Genomic DNA, 26,389 nt, shown 5'->3' on the forward strand with positions numbered 1-26,389 from the left:
TCTGTGTCCTAACTGTGTTTATTTTGTTATAATAATAATAATACATTTTATTTAAAAGCGCCTTTCAGGACACCCAAGGGTGCTGTACAGGAGATAAAAAACACCAATATAAAATACAACACCAATTATTACCAGTTATTGTCTATGTAGCATTACATAGTGTGCACACAGGGAGCATCTTACCTGCATGCATGCAAATTACAAGCTCATTGCTAATAGCCTTTTTTTCTACTACAAATAATGTGTAATGACTACATATTCACTACCAATGTTGTGCTAAGATTGTCTTAGCTTAGTAAATGTGGACCTACGTTACCACTTTTTGAGTTCATAAGCTAACAGTAGCTCCTAAACACTTTTCAAGATAGCTATCCAAAGGCATTATTTATTTATTATGAACACCTAAACTCAAAAAATGTGTGGGGTTCGGCAGTAGTCCGGAAGTCCTCGTGAGTACTCGGGAGTGTGGATGTTTAAAAGTGCTCCTGAAAAAAAATACCCAAGCGCATAGAGCAGATTGTATGACACTGTTAGAGCTAAATTAAGACAAATTATTCCAAGTGGACTTTAAGTAGTGTGCATATAGTAAATATACTATACTATACTATATACTCAATCAAGTCAAAGGCTGGAGACATGTCCAGGGTGTACCCCGCCTCTCCCCCAAAGTCACCTGGGATAGGCTCCAGCATACCTGCGGATGGATGGATTATTCCTTGTTAGTGTCAGCCACATTTGTCAGTAATAAAGCTCATTCTTATTCATATCGTAATAGCTCACAATTTAATTTTTTTCTGACTTCCACGTCCAAAATCATAGCAAGAACACAATTTAACGTGAAATGATGCCGTGCATAATATAGCTGAGGAAGCAGAGGTCAAAAATCAACCAAACTTCATTCAACTTTTAGGGAATTGTTTGTCACAAAATCAATGACGCCCTCTTGTGGTAAGATTGCAAATATGCAGGTCGTTCTAAACTATAGTACAGTACACTGTACTATAATAAAGTGTGTGAAATGAATCAAAAGTGAGCGTTATTATACATATATTACTATGAATAGAATTTTTGAAATAGCTCCTGTCCTGGCTGCACGGCGGTTGTGTGGTTAGCGCACAGACCTGAAGATCTGGGTTCAATTCCACCCTCGGCCATCTCTTTGTGGAGTTTGCATGTTCTCCCTGTGCATGCGTGGGTTTCCTCCCACATTCCAAAAACATGCTAGGTTAATTGGCGACTCCAAATTGTCCATAGGTATGAATGCGGTTAGCGCGCAGGCCACACAGCTTGGAGACCCGAGTTCAATTCCACCCTCGGCAATCGTAGTTTGTGCAGGGCTGCACGGTGGAAAGTGGTTAGCGCGTACAGCTAGGAGAGCCTAGTTCAGGGTGCTTCACGCACAGGCCTCACAGCTAGAACACCCAAGTTCGATTCCACCCTCTGCCATCTCTGTGTGGAGTTTGCATGTTCTCCCCGTGCATGCGTGGGTTTTCTCCGGGTACTCCGGTTTCCTCCCACATTCCAAAAACATGCTAGGTTAATTGGCGACTCCAAATTGTCCATAGGTATGAATGTGAGTGTGAATGGTTGTTTGTCTATATGTGCCCTGTGATTGGCTGGCAACCAGTCAGTCCAGGGTGTACCCCGCCTCTCACCCGAAAACAGCTGGGATAGGCTCCAGCACCCCCTGCGACCCTCGTGAGGAGTAGAAAATGAATGAATGAGCTCCTGTCCTTATATTGTGCAGGCGTACCTAAAGTTGTGACCTAAAGTGACCTTCATAGAGTTGTGTGTTCGTTAAACTGATGTGTGGCAACAGATAAAGAAATTGGTATGTATTTTGTCATACTATTGTTTACTGGTTTCTAAACGACTGGACTTTGATTTCCAGCGCCACAAACATCCTGTGTTAGTTTGACTTGCTTTCATTTTCCGTCCATGGTGATTAATCAGCCCTTCCCCTCGTTTCAGTGCACGCTTGCTTGCTTGTTTGCCTTGTTGCGGCAAAGAAACCAAACCAGTTTGTCGGGCTGCAAGAAGACAGGCAGTAGCTCGGATCACACACACACACACACGCTCATAAGGAACAGATAAGAAGGGCAAAATTTTGACCAATGGCATGGAAACGTGTTGTGAGTATGACAACTGGGCTTCTGCGTATTGATGCAATACTTGACTACTGACTGGTAGAAATGAGATCATAACAAGGGTTTAATATGCTAATTATTGGTAAACATTTAGCTTGAATATACATTAGCATATTATAATTATTCATTTTCTACCGCTTTTCCTCACGAGGGTCGCGGGGGGTGCTGGAGCCTATCCCAGCTGTCTTTTGGGTGAGAGGCGGAATACACTCTGGACTGGTCGCCAGCCAATCACAGGGCACATATAGACAAACAACCATTCACACTCACCATATTATAATTATTCATTCATTTTCTACCGCTTTTTCTCACGAGGGTCGCGGGGGGTGCTGGAGCCTATCCCAGCTGTCTTCGGGCGAGAGGCGGGGTACACCCTGGACTGGTCGCCAGCCAATCACAGGGCACATATAGACAAACAACCATTCACACTCACCATATTATAATTAGATATTCACAATTTTTTTTATGATTAGCATTATTTTTGTCATTGTTTATCGAATTATGTGGTTTGTTTTGACCACCCTCTTAAGTTGTGAAATGTGGTTGCCAGTCTGATTGGAAAAAAAAAAAAAGACTCGACTCACATTCAGCATCACAAGAACCAAATCAAACACCCCAAAGAAGCATCATCATGGCCACGGCCAGTTTAGAAGACGACAAGTCCCAGCGTCCTACCTGTGGAGACCATCGCCTGGTCAACAAAGCTCTCATAAAGCTGGACAAGCTCCATGAGTTGTGCACGGACCCCCGACTGGGTCTCAGGGCCAGTCCGCCGTACCTCCCCGAACTGGTACCGGATACAGCGTCTCTGCTCAGACGGGTCTGGGAGCCCTACAGAGGTCTCGGACTGGCGATGGGCCAGGTTCCTGGCGGAGAGGAGGCCACGTATTTGAGGGTCCATGTGAGGAACCTGCTGGATAAGACAGACAGGGCCCTGATGCTGTTTAAAGAAGGGAGAGAGAAGATGTTTGATGAGGCGTCAAGATGCAGGTAATAAGCACAGCAATTTTGGTCATTAGTAATTTGGTTATATGACAATTACATTCAGCTTATATGCATTATTTATGCTGGTATGCTGGAGCCTATCCCAGCTGTCTTCAGGTGAGAGGCAGGGTACATCCTGGACTGGTCGCCAGCCAATCACAGGGCACATATAGACAAACAACCATTCACACTCACATTCATACCTATGGACAATTTGGAGTCGCCAATTAACCTAGCATGTTTTTGGAATGTGGGAGGAAACCGGAGTACCCGGAGAAAACCCACGCATGCACGGCGAAAACATGCAAACTCCACACAGAGATGGCCGAGGGTGGAATTGAATTGAACCCTGGTCTCCTCGCTGTGAGGTCTGCGCGCTAACCACTCGACCGCCGTGCAGCCCATACTATAGCTTCTTATGTAAATCAATTATAATTTAAATATTTTTTTTTAATTAAAAAAAAATTTATAAAAATAAAAAATATAATTTAAAAAAATCCAATGAATGCATACAAAATATTAAAAAAATATTATTTTACAAATTAAATATATTTTTTAATTATCTTGACATATTATATATCAATCAGTGATATAGTATATTTTCTTAAAGTGCCAGTACAAACTGAGCAAACTCTGAAGACTCTGAACCCCCCCCAGAGGTCGTTATGTCACAATGGAAAACGTTGTGGTTTTAGCAGAAATGAACAAGCAGCAAACGCCCCCCCGCCCCTCCTGTATTGTTTGTCATGCAATCTGAGAATGTGTTTTTGTTCTTTGTTTCTTTCTCAGAAGGAACTTGACCAAGATGTCCTTGCTCTTCAGTCATATGCTATGGGAACTAAAGGCCATTTTCCCCGGAGACCAGTACCACGGTGACACTTTCAAGTTCATGAAAGAAGAAGCACAGGGGTTTTGGAGGTCGACTTTTGGCAACAAGTGAGACAGTTTTTGTTTTTTTTTCTGCTTGGGTGGCTTTTTGTAACCCCCCCCCCATGTTGTGTACTTACAGGTCCATCGTGGGGTGGAGTATCTTTGCAGAACAGCTGAGGGGAGCACACTCCTTTGAGGAGGGGATGGAGTCCATGGCGCTGAAGTCCACCATCGATCTCACCTGCAACGACCACATCTCCGTCTTTGAATTTGACATCTTCACCAGGCTCTTTCAGGTAATATTCATCTTTCATATACATGCACAATAACAAAAAAATCATTCATTCATTGAGGGTCGCGGGGGTTGCCGGAGCCTATCCCAGCTGTCTTCCACCCTGGACTTGTCGCCAGCCAATCACAGGGCACATATAGACAAACAACCATTCACACTCACATTCATACCTATGGACAATTTGGAGTCGCCAATTAACCTAGCATGTTTTTGGAATGTGGGAGGAAACCGGAGTACCCGGAGAAAACCCACGCATGCACGGGGAGAACATGCAAACTCCACACAGAGATGGCCGAGGGTGGGATCGAACTCGGGTGTTCTAGCTGTGAGGCCTGTGCATGAAGCACTCGACCACGCTGCAGCCAATGATAGTGTCAATAACCTAGTGTCATTTGGCAAAAATGTTGAATTCTCAACAATTCTCAAAACAAAATTCTCGATTGTCATTAATAATAATACAGACATTCCTAATTCCAAACCCTGAAGGTTTGTGGACGTTTTACCCAAAACTTTGGTCAAAATGTCAACTGTCATTTAACAATATGAAGGTGAATCTTTTGAAGTAAGCATATATTGTGAATTCAATTTTTTTTCTATGGAAGAAACTGCATATTTTCTGAGAAAATACATTTTAAAAATGATTCATTTTCAATTAAAAATCTGAGAATGCTGAATCAAGAATAATTCAATTACGTCAAGTAATGTTTGCTTAAATATGCATTAGTAATAATAGGCTGTAGTCAACCACAAAACTGTGATAAATCATTCATTTTCTACCACTTATCCTCACAAGGGTTGCGGAGGGTGCTAGAGCCTATCCCAGCTGTCTTCAGGCGAGAGGCGGGGTACACCCTGGACTGGTCGCCAGCCAACCACAGGGCATATATAGACAAACAACCATTCACACTCACATTCATATCTATGGACAATTTGGAGTCACCAATTAACCTAGCATGTTTTTGAAATGTGGGAGGAAACCGGAGTACCCGAAGAAAACCTACGCATTCACGGGAAGAACATGCAAACTCCACACAGAGATGGCCGAGAGTGGAATTGAACTCGGATATCCTAGCTGTGAGGCCTGCACGCTAACCACTTTGTTGCTGTGCAGCCCTGTTGTAAAACATTCATTCATTCTCGACCGCTTTTCCTCACAAAGGTAGCGGGGGTGCTGGAGCCTATCCCAGCTGTCTTCGGGTGAGAGGCGTGGTACACCCTGGACTGGTCGCCAGCCAATCACAGGGCACATATAGACAAACAACCATTCACACTCACATTCATACCTATGGACAATTTGGAGTCGCTAATTAACCTAGCATGTTTTTGGGAATGTGGGAGGAAACCGGAGTACCCGGAGAAAACCCACGCATGCACGGGGAGAACATGCAAACTCCACACAGAGATGGTCGAGGGTGGAATTGAACCCTGGTGTCCTAGCTGAAGTTAACCACTGACATTTCATCTCCTCTCCATCCTTTAGCCCTGGAGCTCCCTGCTGAGGAACTGGAACCAGCTAGCAGTGAGCCATCCAGGCTACATGGCCTTCCTCACTTACGACCAGGCTGTAGCTCGCCTGGAGAACTACCTGCACAAACCCGGAAGGTGACCACCAGGACGACACGACTTCACTTTTTGGTATTATGTATATATTGAACCTTGACCTTTTCCTCAGCTACATCTTCCGTCTGAGCTGTACCCGAATGGGCCAGTGGGCTATAGGTCACGTGACTAGCGAAGGCTCCATCGTGCAATCCATCCCCCACAACATGCCTCTCGCCCAAGCGCTCCTTCGCGGCTTCAATGACGGCTGGTTGGTTTTTTGTTTTGTGTGTGTGTTATTTAGTGTGTTTCTCTGAGTACCATGTGTGTGTTATTTATGTTTCCCAGCTATTTGTACCCTGATGGTCAAAAAGTGAACCCTGACCTAACTACCCTGCATGAACCAGGCCACAAGGGCAAAGTCAAGGTCACACAAGTAGGTGGAATTTATATAACGTACATTAACGCTTTGTTCATCACGGTTAGCTAGCCATGAAGGAGCATCCTTAAAGACACCTTTACATTCACATTTGTGCTTGTGTGTTGCTATAAATGTGTTCCTTAGGGGAGCTGAGTGGCGGGGGGACAGGAAGTGATGTTCAGAGCTGAGTTGTCTATTGTTTAATTCAAGATGTGCGATGAAAGAGGAAAGTAGAAGTCAATGTTTAAACCAGTATGGCTTTCACTAACAACTCTTAGGATTTTTGGACAATACCGTTAGCCGGTATCAAGGACACTATTGATTTTAGAAAAAAAAAAAGCCAATATCGGACATCCCTAGTGGATATCAGTATCGTAAATTGAGAGCTGGACAATATTGACATATCGTTTTTTCGGCAAAAAAAGCTAATATCGGACATCCCTAGTGGATATCGGTATCGGAAATTGAGAGTTGGACAATATCAACATATCGGTTTTCGACAAAAAAAGCTATATTGGACATCCCTAGTGGATATAGGTCTCAGAAATTGAGAGTTGGACAATATCAACATATCGGTTTTCGGCAAAAAAAAAAGCCCATATCGGACATCCATAGTGGATATCAGTATCGGAAATTCAGAGTTGGACAATATTGATATCGGTTTTGGGCAAAAAAAAAAGCCAATATCGGACATCCCTAGTGGATATCGGTATCGGAAATTGAGAGTTGGACAATATCAACATATCGGTTTTCTGAAAAAAAAAAAGCCAATATCGGACATCCCTAGTGGATATCGGTATTGGAAATTGAGAGTTGGACAATATCGACATATCGGTTTTCGGCAAAAAAAAAGCCAATATCGGACTTCCCAAGTGGATATCGGTATCGGAAATTGAGAGTTGGACAATATCAACATATCGGTTTTCGGCAAAAAAAGCCAATATTGGACATCCCTAGTGGATATCGGTATCGGAAATTGAGAGTTGGACAATATCAACATATCGGTTTTCGGTAAAAAAGCCAATATCGGATATCCCTAGTGGATATCGGTATCGGAAATGGAGAGTTGGACAATATCAACATATTGGTTTTCGGCAAAAAAAGCCAATATCGGACATCCCAATATCAACATGACGGTTTTCGGCAAAAAAAGCCAATATCGGACATCCCTAGTGGATATCGGTATCGGAAATTGAGAGTTGGACAATATCGACATATCGGTTTTCTGCAAAAAAAAAAGCCAATATCGGACATCCCTAGTGGATATCGGTATTGGAAATTGAGAGTTGGACAATATCAACATATCGATTTTTGGCAAAAAAAAAAGCCAATATCGGACTTCCCAAGTGGATATCGGTATCGGAAATTGAGAGTTGGACAATATCAACATATCGGTTTTCGGCAAAAAAGCCAATATCGGATATCCCTAGTGGATATCGGTATCGGAAATGGAGAGTTGAACAATATCAACATATTGGTTTTTGGCAAAAAAAGCCAATATTGGACATCCCTAGTGGATATGGGTATCGGAAATTGAGAGATGGACAATATCAACATGACGGTTTTCGGCAAAAAAAGCCAATATTGGACATCCCTAGTGGATATGGGTATCGGAAATTGAGAGATGGACAATATCAACATGACGGTTTTCGGCAAAAAAAGCCAATATTGGACATCCCTACTTATGACTAAGGAATCGAAAATGTCAAGCTTACGACTTCAGACTTGATGAGACTTGACTTTGAAGGTTTGCGCCTGTGGTAAGTCACTGCTTAGAGATGCTAATCTTATGTTTACATGTTACGTTACGTGTCAGCACTCGGTCAACTCCATCTTGTTGTAATGTTGACTAGGAGCAGTACGATCTTTACTGTGAGGTGGGCACCTCCTTCCAGCTGTGTAAGATCTGCACGGAGAAGGACAAAGACACTCGCATTCAGCCTTGCGGTCATCTGCTGTGCCAGCGCTGCCTTAGCAACTGGCTGGTATGAGCATGAATTCAGTCAATCGGTCCCCACTTCCTGTCCCATACGCCCTCCAGTATTACCGTCTATTCCTTTCACAACATGGCATCCAGCAGAAGTCAGCAGGCCACACGTGTCCATATTGCCGCTGCGACATCAGAGGCACCCAGCCTGTTGACATCGAGCCATACGCACTTGAACACAAAGAGGAAGAAAAGGACCGTGAGGACATTGCTGAGATGAGGAAGGTTTGTCTTTGGCATTTAAACATTTTGGGTCCCCTAACCCGAATAGGAATAGGAATAGGAATTGGAATAGGAATAGGAATAGGAATAGGAATTGGAATTGGAATTGGAATTGGAATTGGAATAGGAATAGGAATAGGAATTGGAATTGGAATAGGAAAAAATACAAATTAAAATTTAAAAAATAAAAAAATAAAAAAACAATAAAAAAATTAGGAAAGCAGGAAGTGAACAAATGTAACAGTTACTGATTGTAAAAGTACCAGATGGAGGGGTAGGATTTAATAAGCTTTGCTTCTTCCTACTCCTTTTGGACATGTGGAACTGTGAACTGATTATGTGATGCATTCAATTGTAATCTGATGCATGTTCAAATGAAATAAAACCATTACCATTACCATAGTTATGGCTATGGATAGTATCGTATCAAAGCAGGAATAATGAACGCTTGTGTGTTACCTGGTAGATGCAAGTGGGTGGGGTCACTCAGCAATGATGAGAATGTCTCCGGGTGACTGGGACCGCCCATGCCTTCTTCCTCATCTGCATTCCAAAGGGTACGTTGTTGGCTTCAGAAAAGACACATTTAATTATAAGCAAGGTGTTTCTTCTTATGGGCACAAATAGTATAATTAAAGTTTTAATTAAGGGTTATTAACTGTTTCTGTTTGTAGGTGCACAGACTTAATCCGATCTCAGAACATCAACGAGTCAAAGAGTTCTTCTAATGGATGTGATACATTTTGCAGACGTAACCAATGCTACAGTATACCCAATTCATGTACAGTATATATATTATGTCATATATTTCAACGCTGAATAAATAATGCAAAAAAGTTTGTATTTAAATGATAATTTTCCTCCAATGTAGTAAAAATAATTTGTGCTAATTTGGGCTGATGAAAAAAGTCAGTAAAAGCACATACAAATGAAATATTAAAATATATTAAGTATAATTTTCTGTGCCTTATTTGATAAGGCAGACTGGGTATCAATATAAAACCAAGCTATAGCAAAGCCAGCGGAATGGTGGGCGTGTCCAAACAATGGGTGTCGACCAAGTGGGAGTATGTATAAATAAATATTGTATTTTTTATACTGGCTTATTACAGTTATATTATAATTAGGGCCGTCAATCGATTAAAATATTAAAATAATAGATTAAATAATGTATTAAAAATATTTGATCACGATTAATCACATTTTTCACAGTTAACTCAATTAATCACATTTAATCGCAGATGGAAATATTTTTTTATAATAAGTAGGGGAAATATCGTTGTGGTAAAGATTCGATGTTCAACTAAAACAATAATTACATAAAATTTTATGTAAAGACATCAATTTGGGAACTTTAGCCTATTATTTTTTAAAAATACAGTCATCAAGCATATTTTTGTATTACTATTATTAGCTCTTAAACTCGTTCACGCATCAAAAAATTTGGCGCCGATAAAGAGGACTTCTGTTAACGCATGTCGTTAACTTTGACAGCCCTAATTATAATTAAAGATATCGGAATTAGCTTGATTGATCGTATGTGTTACCACACTAGGAATTGTAATACTCTGTTACTCTGTTAGTACTCTGTTAAGTACAACAATCGTAATTGGGTTTATACATAAGAAGAAAAAGAATACTACTATACATATTTACATCGAATGTTAACATGACTTTATATATTATATCCAATCAAAACGAACATATGAAGATAATTAACCTGCTATTTTATATTCCCATCCACGCCCACTGATTTCAGTATCATGTGACCTTGCTGTGTGACAGTTTGACAGGACCAAAGTATATGTTTCAATAATTATTTATTTTCTTCAGCACTACAGATGGAAGATCAAGTACAAGACTGAATGTCTTGGATGACTTAGTAGTTGGCCATGGTGCGCTCCAGCCAATCGTTGAAGATGCAGACCTAAAATTAAGGACAGGAAGGAGTTTAATTTTGGACATTAACAGTCAAGTCGTGTTGAATGGCAGTGGTCTTTTTTTACCTTGGCGTAGACACCAGGGTGGTCCCTCTCAGCACATCCGTATCCCCAGGACACAACACCCTGCAGCTCGCCATTGCACACCACGGGGCCACCAGAGTCGCCCTGATAGGACGACGATACAAACCGTTAAACCTCGACTTTTCACGGTTATTTGAAAACGGTTCATTATGTCTGAGAAGTTCCGTTACCTGGCAGGAGTCCTTGCCACCCTCCAGATATCCGGCGCAGAACATGGAATCGGTGATCATGCCAGGGTAGGAGTTGTCACAGTCCCGATCGGACAGGATAGGGATGTCCAGGCACTGCAGTTTGTTCTTGTCAGCGGCTAGAAACCCGGAAGAGACGACATCAGTACTGAAGGCTCAACCTCGGATACAACTGACTTAGAATTGATCGGAATCTTATTCCAAACTAGGCTAGTTTCACGTGACCGAATTCGGCGTAGACTCACTGGAGCTCATGGTGTTGCCCCATCCGGAGACTTTGCACATGGTACCGGCGGGGGCGCAGCTGGTGGGCAGGGCCACGGGCTGAACAAATTGGTTGAGGGTGGCGGGCTTGCTGAGCTTGATCAGCATGATGTCATTGTCGATGTTGTAAGAGCTGTAGTTGGGGTGGCGGATGACGCGGGAGGACCTGATGAACTGCTCCTTTCCCTCGGTGACCTTGATGTTGTGCTCTCCGAGACGCACCTCCACGCGGCTGGAAGACGGTTTTCCGTGTTTTAAAAGACTTTCTATAAAAGGTGCGGTTATGGAATCGGTAGGTTACGTACGACTTGTAGCAGTGAGCGGCAGACACCACCCAGTTCTCGTTGACGAGGGAGCCTCCGCAGAAGTGGTAGCCGGAGTTCAGAGACACCTGATGGGGCTGGGAGTAGGGCTTGCACTCATACCCTCCGACGATCTTGTCGTCCTCCGTGGCGACTAGAAGACAACAACCAATAATAAACCAAGTCCAGTCTTTCCGACAACTGGAATCACATGTTGGGATGGTTACTTGTTGAAAACGATTGCGTTGGGATGGGCAGAAATTTAATCGATGAAAAAATAGTCAATTTTCCATAGCCTACTGATCGATCCGTCCAACAGATTAATTACGCATATTTCTCATATTCTGCTCAGTTGATTCAAAACCAAAAGTTGTGTCGCACTCACAAGCAGCTCCGATGAGCAGAACGAAGACCAGAGACCTCATGGTTGCTGAGTGATCGTGTCGATGAGAGGACCTTAGCTGAAGGTACGTTTTATATCTGCAGAAGAGGGGCACCGCCCTCCTCTGTGGCCCATCCTCATTGGTCAGTGGAGAGCCAATCGCCGGAGGAGGATGTTAGGAGACGATTCGCAAGTTATTTGTGTTTGCTTTTTTTTTCGTTTTTTATGAAACTATGATTTTGAGTCGGCGGCACGGTGGTCTAGTGGTTAGCATGCAGACCTCACAGATAGGAGACCAGGGTTCAATTCAAAATCATTGTGGTTTCAGTTGTCAACTTCTCCCATATCCGTGTTACTATAAATCGCCTTTCTAAAATCTGACATTGCTGTTGGTCAGGTACAACTCAGGAGTACCCCAAGGCTCTGTTTTAGGTCCATTGTTGTTTTTCTTGTGACGTATTTTATTACGCTTAACTGAATATGCACCCACATTCCAAAAACATGCTAGGTTAATTGGCGACTCCAAATTGTCCATAGGTATGAATGTGAGTGTGAATGGTTGTTTGTCCGTATGTGCCCTGTGATTGGCTGGCGACCAGTCCAGGGTGTACCCCGCCTCTCGCCCGAAAACAGCTGGGATAGGCTCCAGCACCACAGCGACCCTCGTGAGAATAAGCGGTAGAAAATGAATGAATGAATGAATGAATTTGAGTCAAGATTGACTCCAATGCCTCTCACTTAACTTTACAAAAATTTATATTTATTAGCAACTTCATCAACAATTTTCACTTCCTTTTCTAAAATTAAGATCTATAGACTCGTTTCCAGATTTAAGCAGAAGGAACAGAGTTTTTGTTCAAGGTTTATGCAAGTGTTTGTGATTGGTCAGACCACAGGCGTATTCGTATCGTCTGTTTGATATCTCAACAGGTGGTGCTTTCACAGGACACCGTAGCTCAAAGTATCTTTGTCAATCTTGGAAAAACAAATTCAGAACGAGGTCACTTCGGAACAACCGAACACATGGCCACCAAAAAGTGAAGATTTTTTTTTTTTTGGGAGGGGGACACAAAAACACTGAAAAAGACAGAATATTGCATTCGTATACCAAAGAAAACCAGTATTACAACTAGTATGGTAGGATCCAATACTAAAGATGTGTGCAAAAAGTACTGTAAGATTCTGATTATGTTCAGATATTAGAAATTGTGTTTTTTTAGTGACAGTATCTAAAGATGTGGCGCAAAAAAAAAATCAAGATATGAGGTTGTGAACGGACCATCTGTAGAAGCATTTAAGCCAAGTGTCAAGGTCAGCTGATGCAGAAACACATTCAGGGATAAACAGAAACATTAAATCCAAAAACCCTTATAGAACCTTCAAGATGTCCAGATTTTTCTCATGCGGACTTGTGAATTCTAAGCATAGACTTAGAATATATTTAAATATTTAATAAGTCAAGTGGATTTTGGACCCACTTACCAAGTACAGTATACAATATGAAACCACAAAAACACTGTTAGTTCATTTACCTCAATCCCGCCCACAACAACTTTTCCAGAATTCTAATTGGTCATATGCAACCTTGAAGGGGCGTGTCTAAAATTGAGCCAGATCGTCACTCTCCCATATAAACCGGACCTCAATCTGCAACTGGTCATCGACAGGATCACTCAGCAATCATGAAGTGTCTGGTCTTTGTTCTGCTCATCGGAGCTGCTTGTGAGTAAAACCTTTTTCCACTTGTTGTCGGAAAAAAATATTTATTATTGCTTGTATGTTTACTAGTCGCCACGGAGGACGACAAAATTGTCGGAGGGTATGAGTGAAAGCCCAATTAACCTAGCATGTTTTTGGAATGTGGGTGCATATTCAGTTAATCGTAATAAAATACGTCACAAGAAAAACAACAATGGACCTAAAACAGAGCCTTGGGGTACTCCTGAGTTGTACCTGACCAACAGCAATGTCAGATTTTAGAAAGGCGATTTATAGTAACACGGATATGGGAGAAGTTGACAACAGAAACCACAATGATTTTGAATTGAACCCTGGTCTCCTATCTGTGAGGTCTGCGCGCTAACCACTAGTCCACCGTGCCGCCGACTCAAAATCATAGTTTCATAAAAACCGAGAAAAAAAAAGCAAACACAAATAACTTGTGAAGCGTCTCCTAACATCCTCCTCCGGCGATTGTCTCTCCATTGACCAATGAGGATGGGCCACAGAGGAGGGCGGTGCCCCTCTTCTGCAGATATAAAACGTACCTTCAGCTAAGGTCCTCTCATCGACACGATCACTCAGCAACCATGAGGTTTCTGGTCTTCGTTCTGCTCATCGGAGCTGCTTGAATATGAGAGATATGCGTAATTAATCTGTTGGACGGATCGATCAGTAGGCTATGGAAAATTGACTATTTTTTCCTAGTGATATCGTACATCGATGAAATTTCTGCCCATCCCAGCGCAATCGTTTTTAACAAGTAACCATCCCAACATGTGATTCCAGTTGTCGGAAAGACTGGACTTGGTTTATTATTGGTTGTTGTCTTCTAGTCGCCACGGAGGACGACAAGATCGTCGGAGGGTATGAGTGCAAGCCCTACTCCCAGCCCCATCAGGTGTCTCTGAACTCCGGCTACCACTTCTGCGGAGGCTCCCTCGTCAACGAGAACTGGGTGGTGTCTGCTGCTCACTGCTACAAGTCGTACGTAACCTACCGATTCCATAACCGCACCTTTATAGAAAGTCTTTTAAAACACGGAAATCGTCTTCCAGCCGCGTGGAGGTGCGTCTCGGAGAGCACAACATCAAGGTCACCGAGGGAAAGGAGCAGTTCATCAGGTCCTCCCGCGTCATCCGCCACCCCAACTACAGCTCTTACAACATCGACAATGACATCATGCTGATCAAGCTCAGCAAGCCCGCCACCCTCAACCAATTTGTTCAGCCCGTGGCCCTGCCCACCAGCTGCGCCCCCGCCGGCACCATGTGCAAAGTCTCCGGATGGGGCAACACCATGAGCTCCAGTGAGTCGACGCCGAATTCGGTCACGTGAAACTAGCCTAGTTTGGAATAAGATTCAGATCAATTCTAAGTCAGTTGTATCCGAGGTTAAGCCTTCAGTACTAATGTTTTCTTATCCGGGTTTCTAGCCGCTGACAGGAACAAACTGCAGTGCCTGGACATCCCTATCCTGTCCGAGAGGGACTGTGAGAACTCCTACCCCGGCATGATCACCGATGCCATGTTCTGCGCCGGATATCTGGAGGGTGGCAAGGACTCCTGCCAGGTAACGGAACTTCTCAGACATACTGAACCGTTTTGATATAAACGTGAAAAGTTGACGGTTTGACGGTTTGTATCGTTGTCCTATCAGGGCGACTCTGGTGGCCCCGTGGTGTGCAATGGCGAGTTGCAGGGTGTTGTGTCCTGGGGATACGGATGTGCTGAGAGGGACCACCCTGGTGTCTACGCCAAGGTACGGCAACACACACTGGACACATGAACAAATTAATCAGAGGTTTGGAAGACCCCCATTCAAAGAATGTAGTCAAGATTCTTGTCAGAACTTCCTTTGTTTCGATTTCAGCTCCCACAGTACTTCAGTCCACTTTTAAATTGAGTTGTTTACAAAAGAAAAGTGAATATTTCAACTAAAGAAACTTTCTTCTTGATACACAGGTCTGCATTTTCAACGACTGGCTTGAGCGCACCATGTCCAGCTATTAAGAACCCGATCCTTCGATCCATAAGCCATGCCTCATTAACACCTTTGTACCCCCTGGAGAACTGTTGTAGAACTTCTGTCAGCAACTTTCCATTTGTACAAATAAAAGGCAAATAAATATGACTTATGTGATGTTACTATGATATATATTTGTATCCTAACTGCACATCAACACTGCTCACAATATAATCTAGTCAAGACCAAGTCAAGGTCAGAAAGATGTTAACAATGTAAAAGTGTTTTTGTGGAGAAACTGATCCGTCACTATAAAAAAAATTAGCTTTGCTTTAAATGAAAAACTTCTCCAATCAGCACCCTAGCAGGACTTTTATTGGTCTGCAAGAGCAGAGGTGGGTCTTAATAGCTGGCGGCCAATCAATAAAAAAGCCTCCTAGTGTTCAATCCAGCCCAGTTGTACCTTTGCCAAAAACTTTAAAGTAGTTGTTTCAACACTTTTCCCACACTTTTACAACACTAAATTAGAAAAGCCATGCTCCATATGGCTCAACCTTACAAAAAGAAGGTACACACATACAGATAAATTAACCATATACAACACAGAGTCAATTATTTCAATTCAACACCAATCACCGACTCATCGTCATGCGCATGGAGGCTAATGCTAACTGTCCGGTTGGTTTGTGTCAGTTTTAATTGGCTACAGGATTGATAAAGGTTATGGACAGCAGGGTATGCCATTATTAAATAATAATTCCATTATTTTATTGTTATTATTATTTATTAATTCAATTAAAATATCCTGGTTTTGATTTTAGTTTCTAACCCAATGCACAGTGATATGTTGGTCTCAAACAAATCGGCTCTTTCAAATGAACGACAGGGATGTGTAAAACCGCGCGAGATCTCAAACATAAATGTTTCTGAATCTTCACGAATTTACTACTCACTAAACTCAAGCCTCATTCAGACTCTGTCACTTATCCGTCATTGTGTCGGATTGTGTACACAGAATTTGATAAGAAACAAAAAAATATCACAAGGCACTCGGGGGTCAAAACGCTACCCAAAAGATCCGACTCTCTTAAAAAGAGCCGTGATTTCCATCACAACTTGATCAGACCTCATCAATTTAACTCCCCTACTCCAATCTAATTGGTTTAGCCATCTGTCCGTCAACATTGTCATTTTTACGCCAGTTTGAAGTAGAGTTTTTTGTAAATCTAGCAACAGAGGACTGATACACGTATCTGATTAGAAAGAAGTTCTAAAAAATAACAGCAGCGGAAGTCGCACGACTAAGGGAAAAAAGATTAAATGACGGCTCGTGGGAAAAGGGAGCTAAAATCCTTTCCTTTAGAATATAATTCGTTAGTCTGTCAAACAAATGCGTAGTTCTAACCTTTAAAAATTACTATTTTCAGATAAATACAAATAATATATATTCGATAATTTACGTGATAAGAAAATCGCTTGTAGCGAGAATAAAGTTGTTTTGTTAGGCGGAACCTTTACTCCCATGTTATGGATTTCAACACGGACACGGTTGTCGACGAGCAGTCAATGTCACATGAGCTAAACTATACCTTATTTAATGACCTCGGGGATTGAATCTACATATGTTTTTGTGTTTTACTAGATTTAAATTATTGTGTAGTTCTCTTCCTTTGTGTGTTTGATCCACTTTGATTGGCGGACTGGATGCGAAACTAAGAGGACAAGATGCGCATCACTTTGCAAATGTTGATCTCCCATGGCCGAGTGGCCAGAAGAATGGGTATGGGACCCAAGTCCCGGATCGACATGCTTCGAAACATCTTGACCGGGTTGGTCCGGCATGAGAGGATAGAAACCACGGCGGCCCGGGCTGATGAAGTCCGCTTTTACGCCGAGAAGGTGACGACTACTCTACGAGCTAGCTTGCTAGCTAGCTAGCTAGCTAGCCAAGTTAATGAAGCTAATCCATTGGTCTCAATGTTGACAACGTAAACGTTCGTTTTTAATGTTACATTTTGTACTTCCTTGAATATTTTGTTTCAGCTAATAAGTGCACATTTGTTTGAATTAAATATTATCTCTGAAAATAGCCATTTGTAGTACGTAACTGAATTAAACAAAGCACTTGACACTGTATAGTAGTACACAACGAAATGGACATTGTTTAACTGTAACTGTATAAGAAATACATCCAACTGAGGACTAATGAATACATTTTGGGGTTTTCTCAGCTGATTGACTACGCTAAAAAAGGAGACACGGATGAGAAGGCGATGAAAATGGCTACTTTTTGGCTGACTGTAAGTACGGACAGTTTAACACTTTCTTTTTTTTAGTCAACCTCAACTAACAGAGTATTTCATTCTCATCACCTGTCCAGGAGAAGGATCTGGTCCCCAAGCTCTTCAAGGTCCTGGCTCCGCGGTTCGAGCCCTACTCCAACGCCTACACCCGCATGGCTCGCATCCCCAACAGACAGAACCTGGACCGGGCTCATATGGCTGTGCTGGAGTACAAAGGCAACCCTTTACCTCCTCTTTATCCCGTCAAGAAAAAGAATGAACTGACTCTCATCAACCAGCTCCTCAAAGCCTACAAGGAGGACAAGGAGCAGATGGCAACAAATCCACACGGATGCATAAACTGAAAACATGGAAGTAGGAATGGACTGTTTAAAAATGTTAATAAATATTTCCTATATGACAGAATGTCACCTTATTGTCCATTGTTTATGTCAGGTTCAAACTCCTTTGACACTTAAATACAGAAATACAGAAGAGACAGACAACAATATTCAAAGTTACTCGCAGCGAGGAGAGTGAAACATACCCAATGCCGCTCCAATCTGAGTATGCAGTATATCTTTTTATTCTCTTTTCAGGGGGTCCCTACTACATGGTCGTGCAACTCTAAGGGGGGGAGAGAAGGCTGTGAGAGTAATTACTTTTATTGTTTTATGAGTTCTTACCTTGGCATATTCTTGCAGGATTAACATGAACATCTGCAGGGTTGCTGTTGGTGCATTCAGGCACCTCCAGGACATCGGGGTCGCTGATCAGGGTCACAGGGACATTTCTTCTTTAGCACATTCAAACACTTTCTATTGTCTAAGCACATGGATATAAGGGTGATAACTAACACTATATTCATTCTAACAGTTTCAGACATTAAAACAGACAAGGAGGCCTATAATAAAAGATGTTTTTTTTATTAGTATTTTGGCAAAAAGGTGTATATCTACAGCTTATTTGACACCATTAAAATGCATTCGGACAGTGCTTTCAGTGATGTGCTCTTAACCGCGTCGCTCGGGAAGAAGCTTAGAAAGCTGTGCTCTTCTCTGTCATGCATCATTAACCATTTCCTCGTCTGTGTGTGTGTGTGTGTGTGTGTTCATATGCACGTCGTCATGCACACAGTTGAAGCAGTGACCCAGTGGAGGATGCTCTATTTCATGGCAAGATTAGACAAAACTGGCAGACATGCTAAATATACTGTACATCATTAGACGTGACATCATCGCTAACCATAACCGGTCTTCATTCGAGTATCGACTTTTGGACTTGCGTATCCTATCATGTAGTGTAGGGGGTGTCCAAAAATTGAAGCATATGATGGGGAGCTTAAGGGTGGGGGCAGTTTTGTGCACCCACATAAGTCAGTGTATACTAATCTATATGCCATCTTTGTGTGTTTATGTGATAATATAATACATCATATATAATTAAATAAACAAAACACCTTGGACACCCCTGATGTAGTAGTTGTACAACCAACTATACCAACATCGATACATCCAAGATATCAATAATGTCCACTTAACGAATGTGCTTCTCACAGGACTGGAAAAAGTGTATTTTTGTATTAACATTTTAAAATTCTGTAATCATGAATAATATGCAATGTTTCCCCCCAGTTGCACCGCCACAAATAGATTTGGCGCGACCTGTTTGTCCTTGCTCATAAACGCATCATGTGACAGTGTGACTTGTTAACTTGTCATTCCAACTCCGTACAGTAGATGGCATAGTCTCACTGCCACATAGTGTGTTTGGGAACAGGAGTCTTCAATGAAGGTAAAAGTAACCTTGAAGGGGACCTATTATGCTCATTTTCAGCTCTTTGTATTGAGCTGTGGACTCCTATAGAGCAAGCTACACACAATAACCGGCACAGAAAGATTTTTAGATTCTGCACCTCTTTCTGCAGCTTTTCCTTCCCGCCCAAACTGTCTGTTTAATTTACTACACACTCTGCCGTCACACTCCCAAGTAATCCCAAGGACTTCCAGACAGCTGCCGAGCTCATTTTGTCAGATTACATACACAAAATAACGAGGGTACCCGTGCACGTCCATACAATGAAGTATGAAGCTCAAAGTGATGTCACAAAAAGTTGGTGTTTAGAACCACCCAAAACGTCTTTTGGGGCTCACTTCAAAATGCACAAACATCATTATCTGGCGCTTTGGCATCTTTTAACACGAGAATACAACATTCGAACAACATTTATAGGTCAGAAAAGTGGAAAAGGCTAAATAGGTCCCCTTTAAATGTTCATTTATCCCTTTCAGAAATAATTTATATGCACTTACAATTGTTTTACGCATGCAAAACTATAATTCAACCAGTCCAGGGTGTGCCCCGATTTCGCTCGAAGTCAGCTGGGATGGGATCCAGCCTGCCCCAACAGCCCTGGTGAGGATAAGTGGCATGGAAGATGGATGGATGGATGGATGAAAACTATAATTATAAAACTATAAAAAACTTGTTTTGTGTTAGCATTTTCGACAATCCATTGCTGATGACATCGTAGACGGGCAACGTAACTTCCGGTTCTGGTTGCCATTTTGTTCGCTCGTTATTTTAATGCTAATAAGGTAGATATTTTCTGATAAAAATAAATATATTAAGAATACAGATGGACTCACGCAGTGTATTAATAACATAACAAGACGCGTGCTGTATTGTATGCTAACCGGAGAATGCACGCAAACCGAGGCAAAAGTGCGGCATATATTTTCAACATTAGCCAAAAAAAAAGTGAACTGGTGTGCAATTTTGTACGTCTAAACATATGTTTTGTCGTTTGTTTTTTTCATTTGTTTTCTTTAAATGCCTTAATACATATTTAACAATTACGTCAACATTACCACCGTCGCCACAGATTGCCGTCCCGTGGGAAACACTACTATGCTAAATGTCGTGTTGTGTTGATTTCCCTTCTTCAATGACATACAAGTAGATGTGCATTTTCCAAAATGTCCATTATCACCAACATTGGCAAAATATCACAGTAATATCCACTCTGCCGTTTCTAATACTAGCATGTTTAGGGATTACAAATAAACAAATTACTTTGTTACAACAATGTACAGTATTTGCTTACTTGGTAGCGTATTTTGAATATTTATGTTCATTTCTGTTATGAAAGGTCATTGTTATCATTAATAACTTGTGGGATGAGCAACCGCATTGATCATATCACTCATCTCAGTACCACATCAGGAGTGTATTTACATGTAATATACTATATAAGTATGTACATGGAAAAGGCGTCTCGCCGCGGTAGTAAGCGCTCGAGGTGGCGTCATCACAAATAAACAAGACAGGAACATTAAAGTGCTCCATGCAGGACACACAAAATGCACACTTGTGTTGCCAGTTGTTGTTGTTTTTTTTAACTTTGTTATCGCTTAATGTTAAGAGGGCGTAGAAAAACACAAATATGAGCTCAGTTTAAAGGCTTACAAATACTTAACAGGTCTCCAGACTAAAGAGTCAAAATTGCGAGTTAATTTGTAATCTCCTCGCGCATGTGCGACCACATAAAGGTACATGTCCCATATTGAGTTGACAAGGGTATTACCCTGAGAATGAAAAATGTGTAGTGAATTGACTGCTTGTCACAGCTTAAGCCTATTGATGCCAGTTCGACTCTTCTACCATCTTTGTTTACACATTTTGCCTGGCTCCACTGTCTCTGGCGGCAGCTAGCAAGCTATAGTTATCCATCTCATCTCTGCGTCTACGGACTCCAAATGTGACTTTTTTTTTTAACCAGAGTGACATGCTGTTTTTAAAACAAACATGCAATGCTGTTCAGAGCTTGTTTTTGTCCCATAGGGAAGCTAAGATGGCTGTCACGTTCATGTGGTACGTGCTAACTTGCTTTTTTGAAGTGTCACTAAACAACCTTGCTCTCTTTTCGGCATCTTATTTTCAAAACAATCGCTGTGTGTCTAAGTTGTTTAATATAAACACGTAGTGTGTCCAGCTTTAAAATAGCGATGCTAGCACGGGATCTAAGCAGCTAGCTCCTGACCTACCAGTAGCTCGCTGAAAGATAGTTCTGCTAAAGTTGTTTTTAAATGAAAGACAAGGTTCTGTAAGTCACATTAAAGACATTCTAAAGCCTTTTGTTACATTTAAAACGACACATGTAGACTATTTGAGACAAGCTAATATTGGAATTTTATTTGTCTATTTAATGGATTTTAAGTCCAAAAAAACAGTATCATTTGATTTTAGCCGCCATGAGTCAGAATCAAACACTTTTAATCACTAAAACATTAAATATTCTGATATGCTCATTTCTTGGGAATTGTATTAACTTTCTTATAGGGTTTTTTTGTTTGTTTTTTAGAATGAAGGGCCACTTGTGGGATAAAGTGACTCTTTGGGACTCTGAGCTAATGCTAGCTAGTTAGCAAGACCATAAGTGCGATTGTTTGAATTAAGGCTTCATTATTGTAAGAATACTAATTCCAGTAACTTCCACATCAGCTGTGTCCTTGTGCCGTTACACATTTGAACATTCACAAACGTCTCGGCGCCAAAAAGCAACGTTCCAAACAGAATTCAGTGGCTATCGTATCGGTCAACTAGCTGTACATCATCATTCTGGACAGAACAATGGGATTGTATTGTATCTTATTAATATGGGATGGAGAGGATTTATGGGCGGGAATTACAATACAAACATGCTCTTATTCGGTTTTTTTTTGTTTTGTTTTTTAAACGAGTACCATAAGAGACGTTTTACATTTACACATCATCTGCAAATCAATGTGGAATAATCAATTGCGATGAAGGCGTATAAGAATATAAATTAACAAACATAACAGAATAAATATCTATGCTTTTATCAAAACATTTAAAAAAAAACAAGCAAAATGTGATGGCATTATTTGTGTCTTCGATGGTTACAGCACCAACTGGAAACGAAAAACGACAGAGTGGGAAGCTCTGTCAGGTTTAAGCTATTTACAATCTGTGAAAAAGCTTCTCCCCCCCCAATGCTATGCTTGGCTATCATTCTATTCCTGCGACCATCCACTTGGTCATCTGTCTCCCTCTAATGGTCAAATATTTATTGCTTCTTCCATCCATCAATCGGGATATTTCATGTGCTCCTTAAGGATAATTTCCCGTCTTTGTCCTTCTCTTGTGTCTTTTATTTTATACTCACACCATCTTGACCTCCTTCCTCCATCTTGCTTGGTGCCATCTCACGCCTTGGATCCGAACGCTCCTCCTCCTCCACTCTGCATGCTGAAGTACTCGGTGAAGGACGGGAGTCGGACGGGTAGCGGAGGTGAACGTGCAGCCGGGCGAGGTGGGATGGGTGGCGGTGGTGGGGGCAAAATGGCCGCGAGGTCGGCTGCGGCAGTGGTGGTGATGATCTTCTGCTCGCTGTTCCTCGGCACCTCTGGGACTTTCCGGGCGACGGTTTCCTCCACTGTCTTTACGGGATCCTGGAGATGAAGAGAACGCGTTATGACACGTGATATTCCATGACATCACATGTCCACATATCCGCTCACTGATTGGATGGAGAAGAGCTCGGTGAAGTTGGGTTGGGAGTCTCCCAGGAAGGATCCATTCCCGTAGGCATGGTGAGGAAAGCTCTCCACCCCTTCGCCTCCTTTTGGACTTGACAGGAGGATCCCGATCTGGGATGTCCGCACATGGTATGGGAAGTTCTTGTTGGCTGCCGACGGTCGTGTTATGACCTGCAAGAGTGCAGCCTCAGGAAGTACTGACGTGGACGAGTACAGCGGAACCGAACATCACGTTTTTAAGTCTTATGCAATCTCTGAAACAAATACGTTTGATCAAGTGTAGAATTACGACAGCTTGGACTACAGGAACTGCCAACCATCCACTATTTCGAAATTTATGTTTCGAAAGTTCGGACTACCGCGTGACGAAGAGCAACAAAGTGACACAAAGAGCGACAACAAAAGACAAAAAGAGAGGCTGACAAAGTGTGTGACAAAGGAATTATGAAGCTGTTCAATTGTGACGCATGAAGGAGACAACTTCAGTGGTTTTAGTTCCCAGGAGGAGGAGGTGGGGGGGGCAATGAATAACTTGTCTGGTAGGCTACCGTGTAACTATCCACGTCACAGGCACTATTTAACTAGCCGTCTTATACATGTTGTTGTGTTTCTTTAATCTAAAGTTTAGAAATCTTTCAGTGTAGTCTACTAAATATCCTATGTGGTTATACCATACATATATACCATAATATACCATGTGGTTAACCGCGGCCTATGTATGTTTTTCAAACAAGATGCTTTACATTGTAAAAGTAATCAAATACAAGCATACAAAACAGCAAACCACACTAGAAAGTGGGTCCCAAAGTTCAGAGTTCAGAACAAACACTTAAAAATGCATACAAAAGACCAAATTAAGAAAGCCTTAAAGGTAAGAGAGGACCTGGTTGTGAAGTGCTTTAAGGGCGAGCAAGAGGATTTTTAATCTCGCTTGCTTCACTTTTTAGAGAAGAGGCGTTCAAACGCTAGATTTTGTTACACTTTGTCATGCCATCACAAAGGAAAAATCTTCCCTGTGGACATGATGCCGTCGCTTCTGATACCATGTAGGTGCCACCACATAAAAAAAGCTTTGCAACACATCTTTAAAAAAATGTCTTAGCATCAAAGGTACGCACCAGAAAGACCATGTGAGCGTAGAGGTGGATGCCAAGCTGAATGCCGTTGACTATCTTCTCCCGGGCCCAACGAGGGATGCCAAAGTTGGCGATGAGAGCCATCACTGGCACGGCAAAGAACCTGATGGAAGAGGAAGAAGTACAGGAAGCATCCCAGCTCACAAGGGTTGTGGGGGTGCTGGAGCCTATCCCAGCTGTCTTCGGGCGAGAGGCGGGGTACACCGTGGAGTGGTCGCCAGCCAATCACAGGGCACATAAAGATAAACAACCATTCACACCACACTCACATTCACACCTATTCATACACTACAGAGATGGCCGAGGGTGGAATCAAACTCGGGTCTCCTAGCTGTGAGACCAGCACGCTAACCACTCATCCACCGTGCAGCCCCATTTCCAAACATTCATTTATTCATTTTCTACCGCTTTTTCCTCACGAGGGTCACAGGGGTGCTGGAGCCTATCCCAGCTGTCTTCAGGCGAGAGGCGGGGTACACCCTGGACTGGTCGCCAGCCAATCACAGGGCACATATAGACAAACAACCATTCACACTCACATTCATACCTATTCATACTATTCAAACCCTACAGAGATGGCCGAGGGTGGAATCGAACTCAGGTCTCCTTGCTTTGAGGCCTGCACACTAACCACTCATCCACCGTGCAGCCCCATTTCCAATCATTTCTCGGAAAATACACCTCTAAAGTTGCACTGAAGTTCAAGACGCTTTTTTGCAAGACTTATTCCAAATGTACTTCAATGGGGTAGTTAAGAATATATACAACAAGTTAGTAGAACACATTAAAAGCAGTAACACAGTTAAAGTGTGGTACTTTGTTGTTTTTAACAGGGGTGATAGATAGCAAAATGACATATGTGAGGTGCATCTGACATCCATCCATCCATCCATCCATCAATTTTCTATCCTCATTAGCGTCGCGGGGGTGCTGGAGCCTATCCCAGCAGACTTTGGGCGAGAGGTGGGGTACACCGTGGACTGGTGATTCGTTGCCAGCCAATCACAGGGCACATATAGACAAACAACCATTCACACTCACATTCATATCTATGGACAATTAGGAGTCGCCAATTAACATCTGAGATGCGACTCGCTATAGTCTATATTATTTTTGTACAGCAGTTAACTTATTTTGACACTTGCACATTACCCTATCATGGATTTCTATATGTGACCGTTTATCAGCCACGGGTGAGGACTCACCATAGCGTGTAGGTGGTGAAGAACGGGACGTAGAAGGGCTGCTTTTCGGGGTAGTGCTTGAGAGAGACCAGCACGGCGTAGCAAAACCACACGTAGGCCAACAGCTGCAGACCCATCAGCCCGTAGCCGGCCGGGCTGTCGTAGGCGTACAGAACCTCGCCCGGATCGAAGAACTGAAGGATGAGAAACACACATTGATTTTGAGGCTGCATTCTAATCCGAGGCACAATTACCAAAGATGGATGCTTCACAGTTCACAGATGTGAGTGTGTGACATTGACACTGCAACCCCACCCCCCGAACCCACCCACCCAACCACCACTGTCCTTAATGCACACATCTAGGTCATGCGCCGGTACCAGATTGCATTTCACAGTCCAGTGACTGGAGAGCCCTTCTGGGTTACCTGCTGTTACATAATGCATCGGCCCAACAGCTCACCTCTGAGCTTCTTGCGGTCCGACCAACCAATCAAGCGCAGCCTGTTGAGTTTCATACTGCGATTTGGAGTCTTGGTATCGCTGTAACCCAGTTTGGCTTATTTTTAGTGGGAGCTCCCCAGAGTATGGAACTCTTTTCTTTCAGGAGGAGGAAAATGACTACAGGGCTCCATGGTTATATATAGCTGGAACACTTCCAGAACCATAATCCCACTGGACCATTACTGTGTTATATGCCGAGACTGTACTTCACTGTCCCAATACACGGTACTGTGCTTTCTCTACACGCACCTGGCGTGTTATTAATTCATCGCCTCATATGCTGAACAGTGGAGCCATCTTTAAATCTTCACGCATGCAGCATAATTAATGAGGGTTCAGATTGTTTGCTCCATGTACGAGTCCAAATGTCAAAAGTTATTAAATGAGCACCAAATAATAGAAAATGTTGTGTCAGCA

General features: G+C 42.4%; 5 protein-coding genes across 7 annotated transcripts in view; 3 read left to right on the forward strand and 2 right to left on the reverse strand.

Moving 5' to 3' along the window:
• Window positions 1–1,901: 1,901 nt before the first annotated feature.
• On the forward strand, window positions 1,902–11,328 carry cblc (Cbl proto-oncogene C, E3 ubiquitin protein ligase). 3 transcript variants are annotated; one of them, XR_009119984.1, is made up of 10 exons: window positions 1,902–3,137; window positions 3,921–4,067; window positions 4,141–4,297; window positions 5,774–5,895; window positions 5,966–6,103; window positions 6,181–6,268; window positions 8,107–8,238; window positions 8,331–8,465; window positions 8,929–9,019; window positions 9,137–11,327. XR_009119984.1 is itself a non-coding variant. In XM_058054144.1 (9 exons), the coding sequence occupies exons 1-9, from the start codon at window positions 2,779–2,781 to the stop codon at window positions 8,956–8,958; spliced, it is 1,308 nt and encodes a 435-aa protein (XP_057910127.1). In that variant the 5' UTR covers window positions 1,902–2,778; the 3' UTR covers window positions 8,959–11,328. The 3 variants fall into 3 exon arrangements, 1 of the variants encoding a protein (XP_057910127.1); XR_009119985.1 differs by having other exon boundaries at window positions 1,905–3,137; window positions 8,334–8,465; window positions 9,137–11,324; XM_058054144.1 differs by having other exon boundaries at window positions 8,929–11,328.
• Window positions 10,266–11,749, reverse strand: LOC131105735 (trypsin-2). Its single transcript, XM_058054146.1, has 6 exons — window positions 11,626–11,749; window positions 11,244–11,394; window positions 10,920–11,170; window positions 10,657–10,793; window positions 10,469–10,570; window positions 10,266–10,389 (listed from the first exon to the last, which is right to left on the reverse strand). The coding sequence occupies exons 1-6, from the start codon at window positions 11,663–11,665 to the stop codon at window positions 10,342–10,344; spliced, it is 729 nt and encodes a 242-aa protein (XP_057910129.1). The 5' UTR covers window positions 11,666–11,749; the 3' UTR covers window positions 10,266–10,341.
• Window positions 11,750–13,203: 1,454 nt separating this feature from the next.
• LOC131105736 (trypsin-2-like) lies at window positions 13,204–15,474 on the forward strand. The gene is made up of 6 exons (XM_058054147.1): window positions 13,204–13,344; window positions 14,178–14,328; window positions 14,400–14,650; window positions 14,777–14,913; window positions 15,001–15,102; window positions 15,306–15,474. Exons 1-6 carry the CDS (start codon window positions 13,305–13,307, stop codon window positions 15,351–15,353), a joined length of 729 nt encoding a protein of 242 aa, XP_057910130.1. The 5' UTR covers window positions 13,204–13,304; the 3' UTR covers window positions 15,354–15,474.
• A 1,046-nt stretch (window positions 15,475–16,520) lies between these two features.
• On the forward strand, window positions 16,521–18,014 carry mrpl17 (mitochondrial ribosomal protein L17). Its single transcript, XM_058054148.1, has 3 exons — window positions 16,521–17,205; window positions 17,538–17,606; window positions 17,687–18,014. The coding sequence occupies exons 1-3, from the start codon at window positions 17,032–17,034 to the stop codon at window positions 17,951–17,953; spliced, it is 510 nt and encodes a 169-aa protein (XP_057910131.1). The 5' UTR covers window positions 16,521–17,031; the 3' UTR covers window positions 17,954–18,014.
• Window positions 18,015–22,590: 4,576 nt separating this feature from the next.
• The window catches only part of tmem145 (transmembrane protein 145), a 30,852-nt gene continuing 27,053 nt past the window's right edge, over window positions 22,591–26,389 (reverse strand). The window contains exons 12-15 of the mRNA XM_058054142.1: window positions 25,491–25,663; window positions 24,268–24,388; window positions 23,132–23,320; window positions 22,591–23,062 (exon numbers count right to left, since the gene is read on the reverse strand). Of these exons, the coding sequence (XP_057910125.1) occupies window positions 22,817–23,062; window positions 23,132–23,320; window positions 24,268–24,388; window positions 25,491–25,663 (729 nt within the window). The 3' untranslated portion in view covers window positions 22,591–22,816. The remainder of the gene's footprint in view (window positions 23,063–23,131; window positions 23,321–24,267; window positions 24,389–25,490; window positions 25,664–26,389) is intronic.

This window comes from Doryrhamphus excisus, chromosome 17 (genome assembly GCF_030265055.1).
Source record: "Doryrhamphus excisus isolate RoL2022-K1 chromosome 17, RoL_Dexc_1.0, whole genome shotgun sequence".
NCBI lineage: Eukaryota > Metazoa > Chordata > Actinopteri > Syngnathiformes > Syngnathidae > Doryrhamphus > Doryrhamphus excisus.

Coding starts and splice junctions, on each gene's coding strand:
- LOC131105735 (XM_058054146.1), bottom strand. CDS start 11,665: ATGAGGTCTCTGGTCTTCGTTCTGCTCATCGGAGCTGCTT. Junction 11,171..11,243: donor GCCGCTCACTGCTACAAGTC/GTACGTAACCTA, acceptor ACCGTCTTCCAG/CCGCGTGGAGGTGCGTCTCG. Junction 10,794..10,919: donor GGGCAACACCATGAGCTCCA/GTGAGTCTACGC, acceptor CCGGGTTTCTAG/CCGCTGACAAGAACAAACTG.
- LOC131105736 (XM_058054147.1), top strand. CDS start 13,305: ATGAAGTGTCTGGTCTTTGTTCTGCTCATCGGAGCTGCTT. Junction 13,345..14,177: donor TCTGCTCATCGGAGCTGCTT/GTGAGTAAAACC, acceptor GTTGTCTTCTAG/TCGCCACGGAGGACGACAAG. Junction 14,914..15,000: donor GTGGCAAGGACTCCTGCCAG/GTAACGGAACTT, acceptor TTGTCCTATCAG/GGCGACTCTGGTGGCCCCGT.
- mrpl17 (XM_058054148.1), top strand. CDS start 17,032: ATGCGCATCACTTTGCAAATGTTGATCTCCCATGGCCGAGTGGCCAGA. Junction 17,206..17,537: donor TCCGCTTTTACGCCGAGAAG/GTGACGACTACT, acceptor GGGTTTTCTCAG/CTGATTGACTACGCTAAAAA. Junction 17,607..17,686: donor TGGCTACTTTTTGGCTGACT/GTAAGTACGGAC, acceptor TCACCTGTCCAG/GAGAAGGATCTGGTCCCCAA.
- cblc (XM_058054144.1), top strand. CDS start 2,779: ATGGCCACGGCCAGTTTAGAAGACGACAAGTCCCAGCGTCCTACCTGT. Junction 6,269..8,106: donor GCAAAGTCAAGGTCACACAA/GTAGGTGGAATT, acceptor AATGTTGACTAG/GAGCAGTACGATCTTTACTG. Junction 8,466..8,928: donor ACATTGCTGAGATGAGGAAG/GTTTGTCTTTGG, acceptor GTTACCTGGTAG/ATGCAAGTGGGTGGGGTCAC.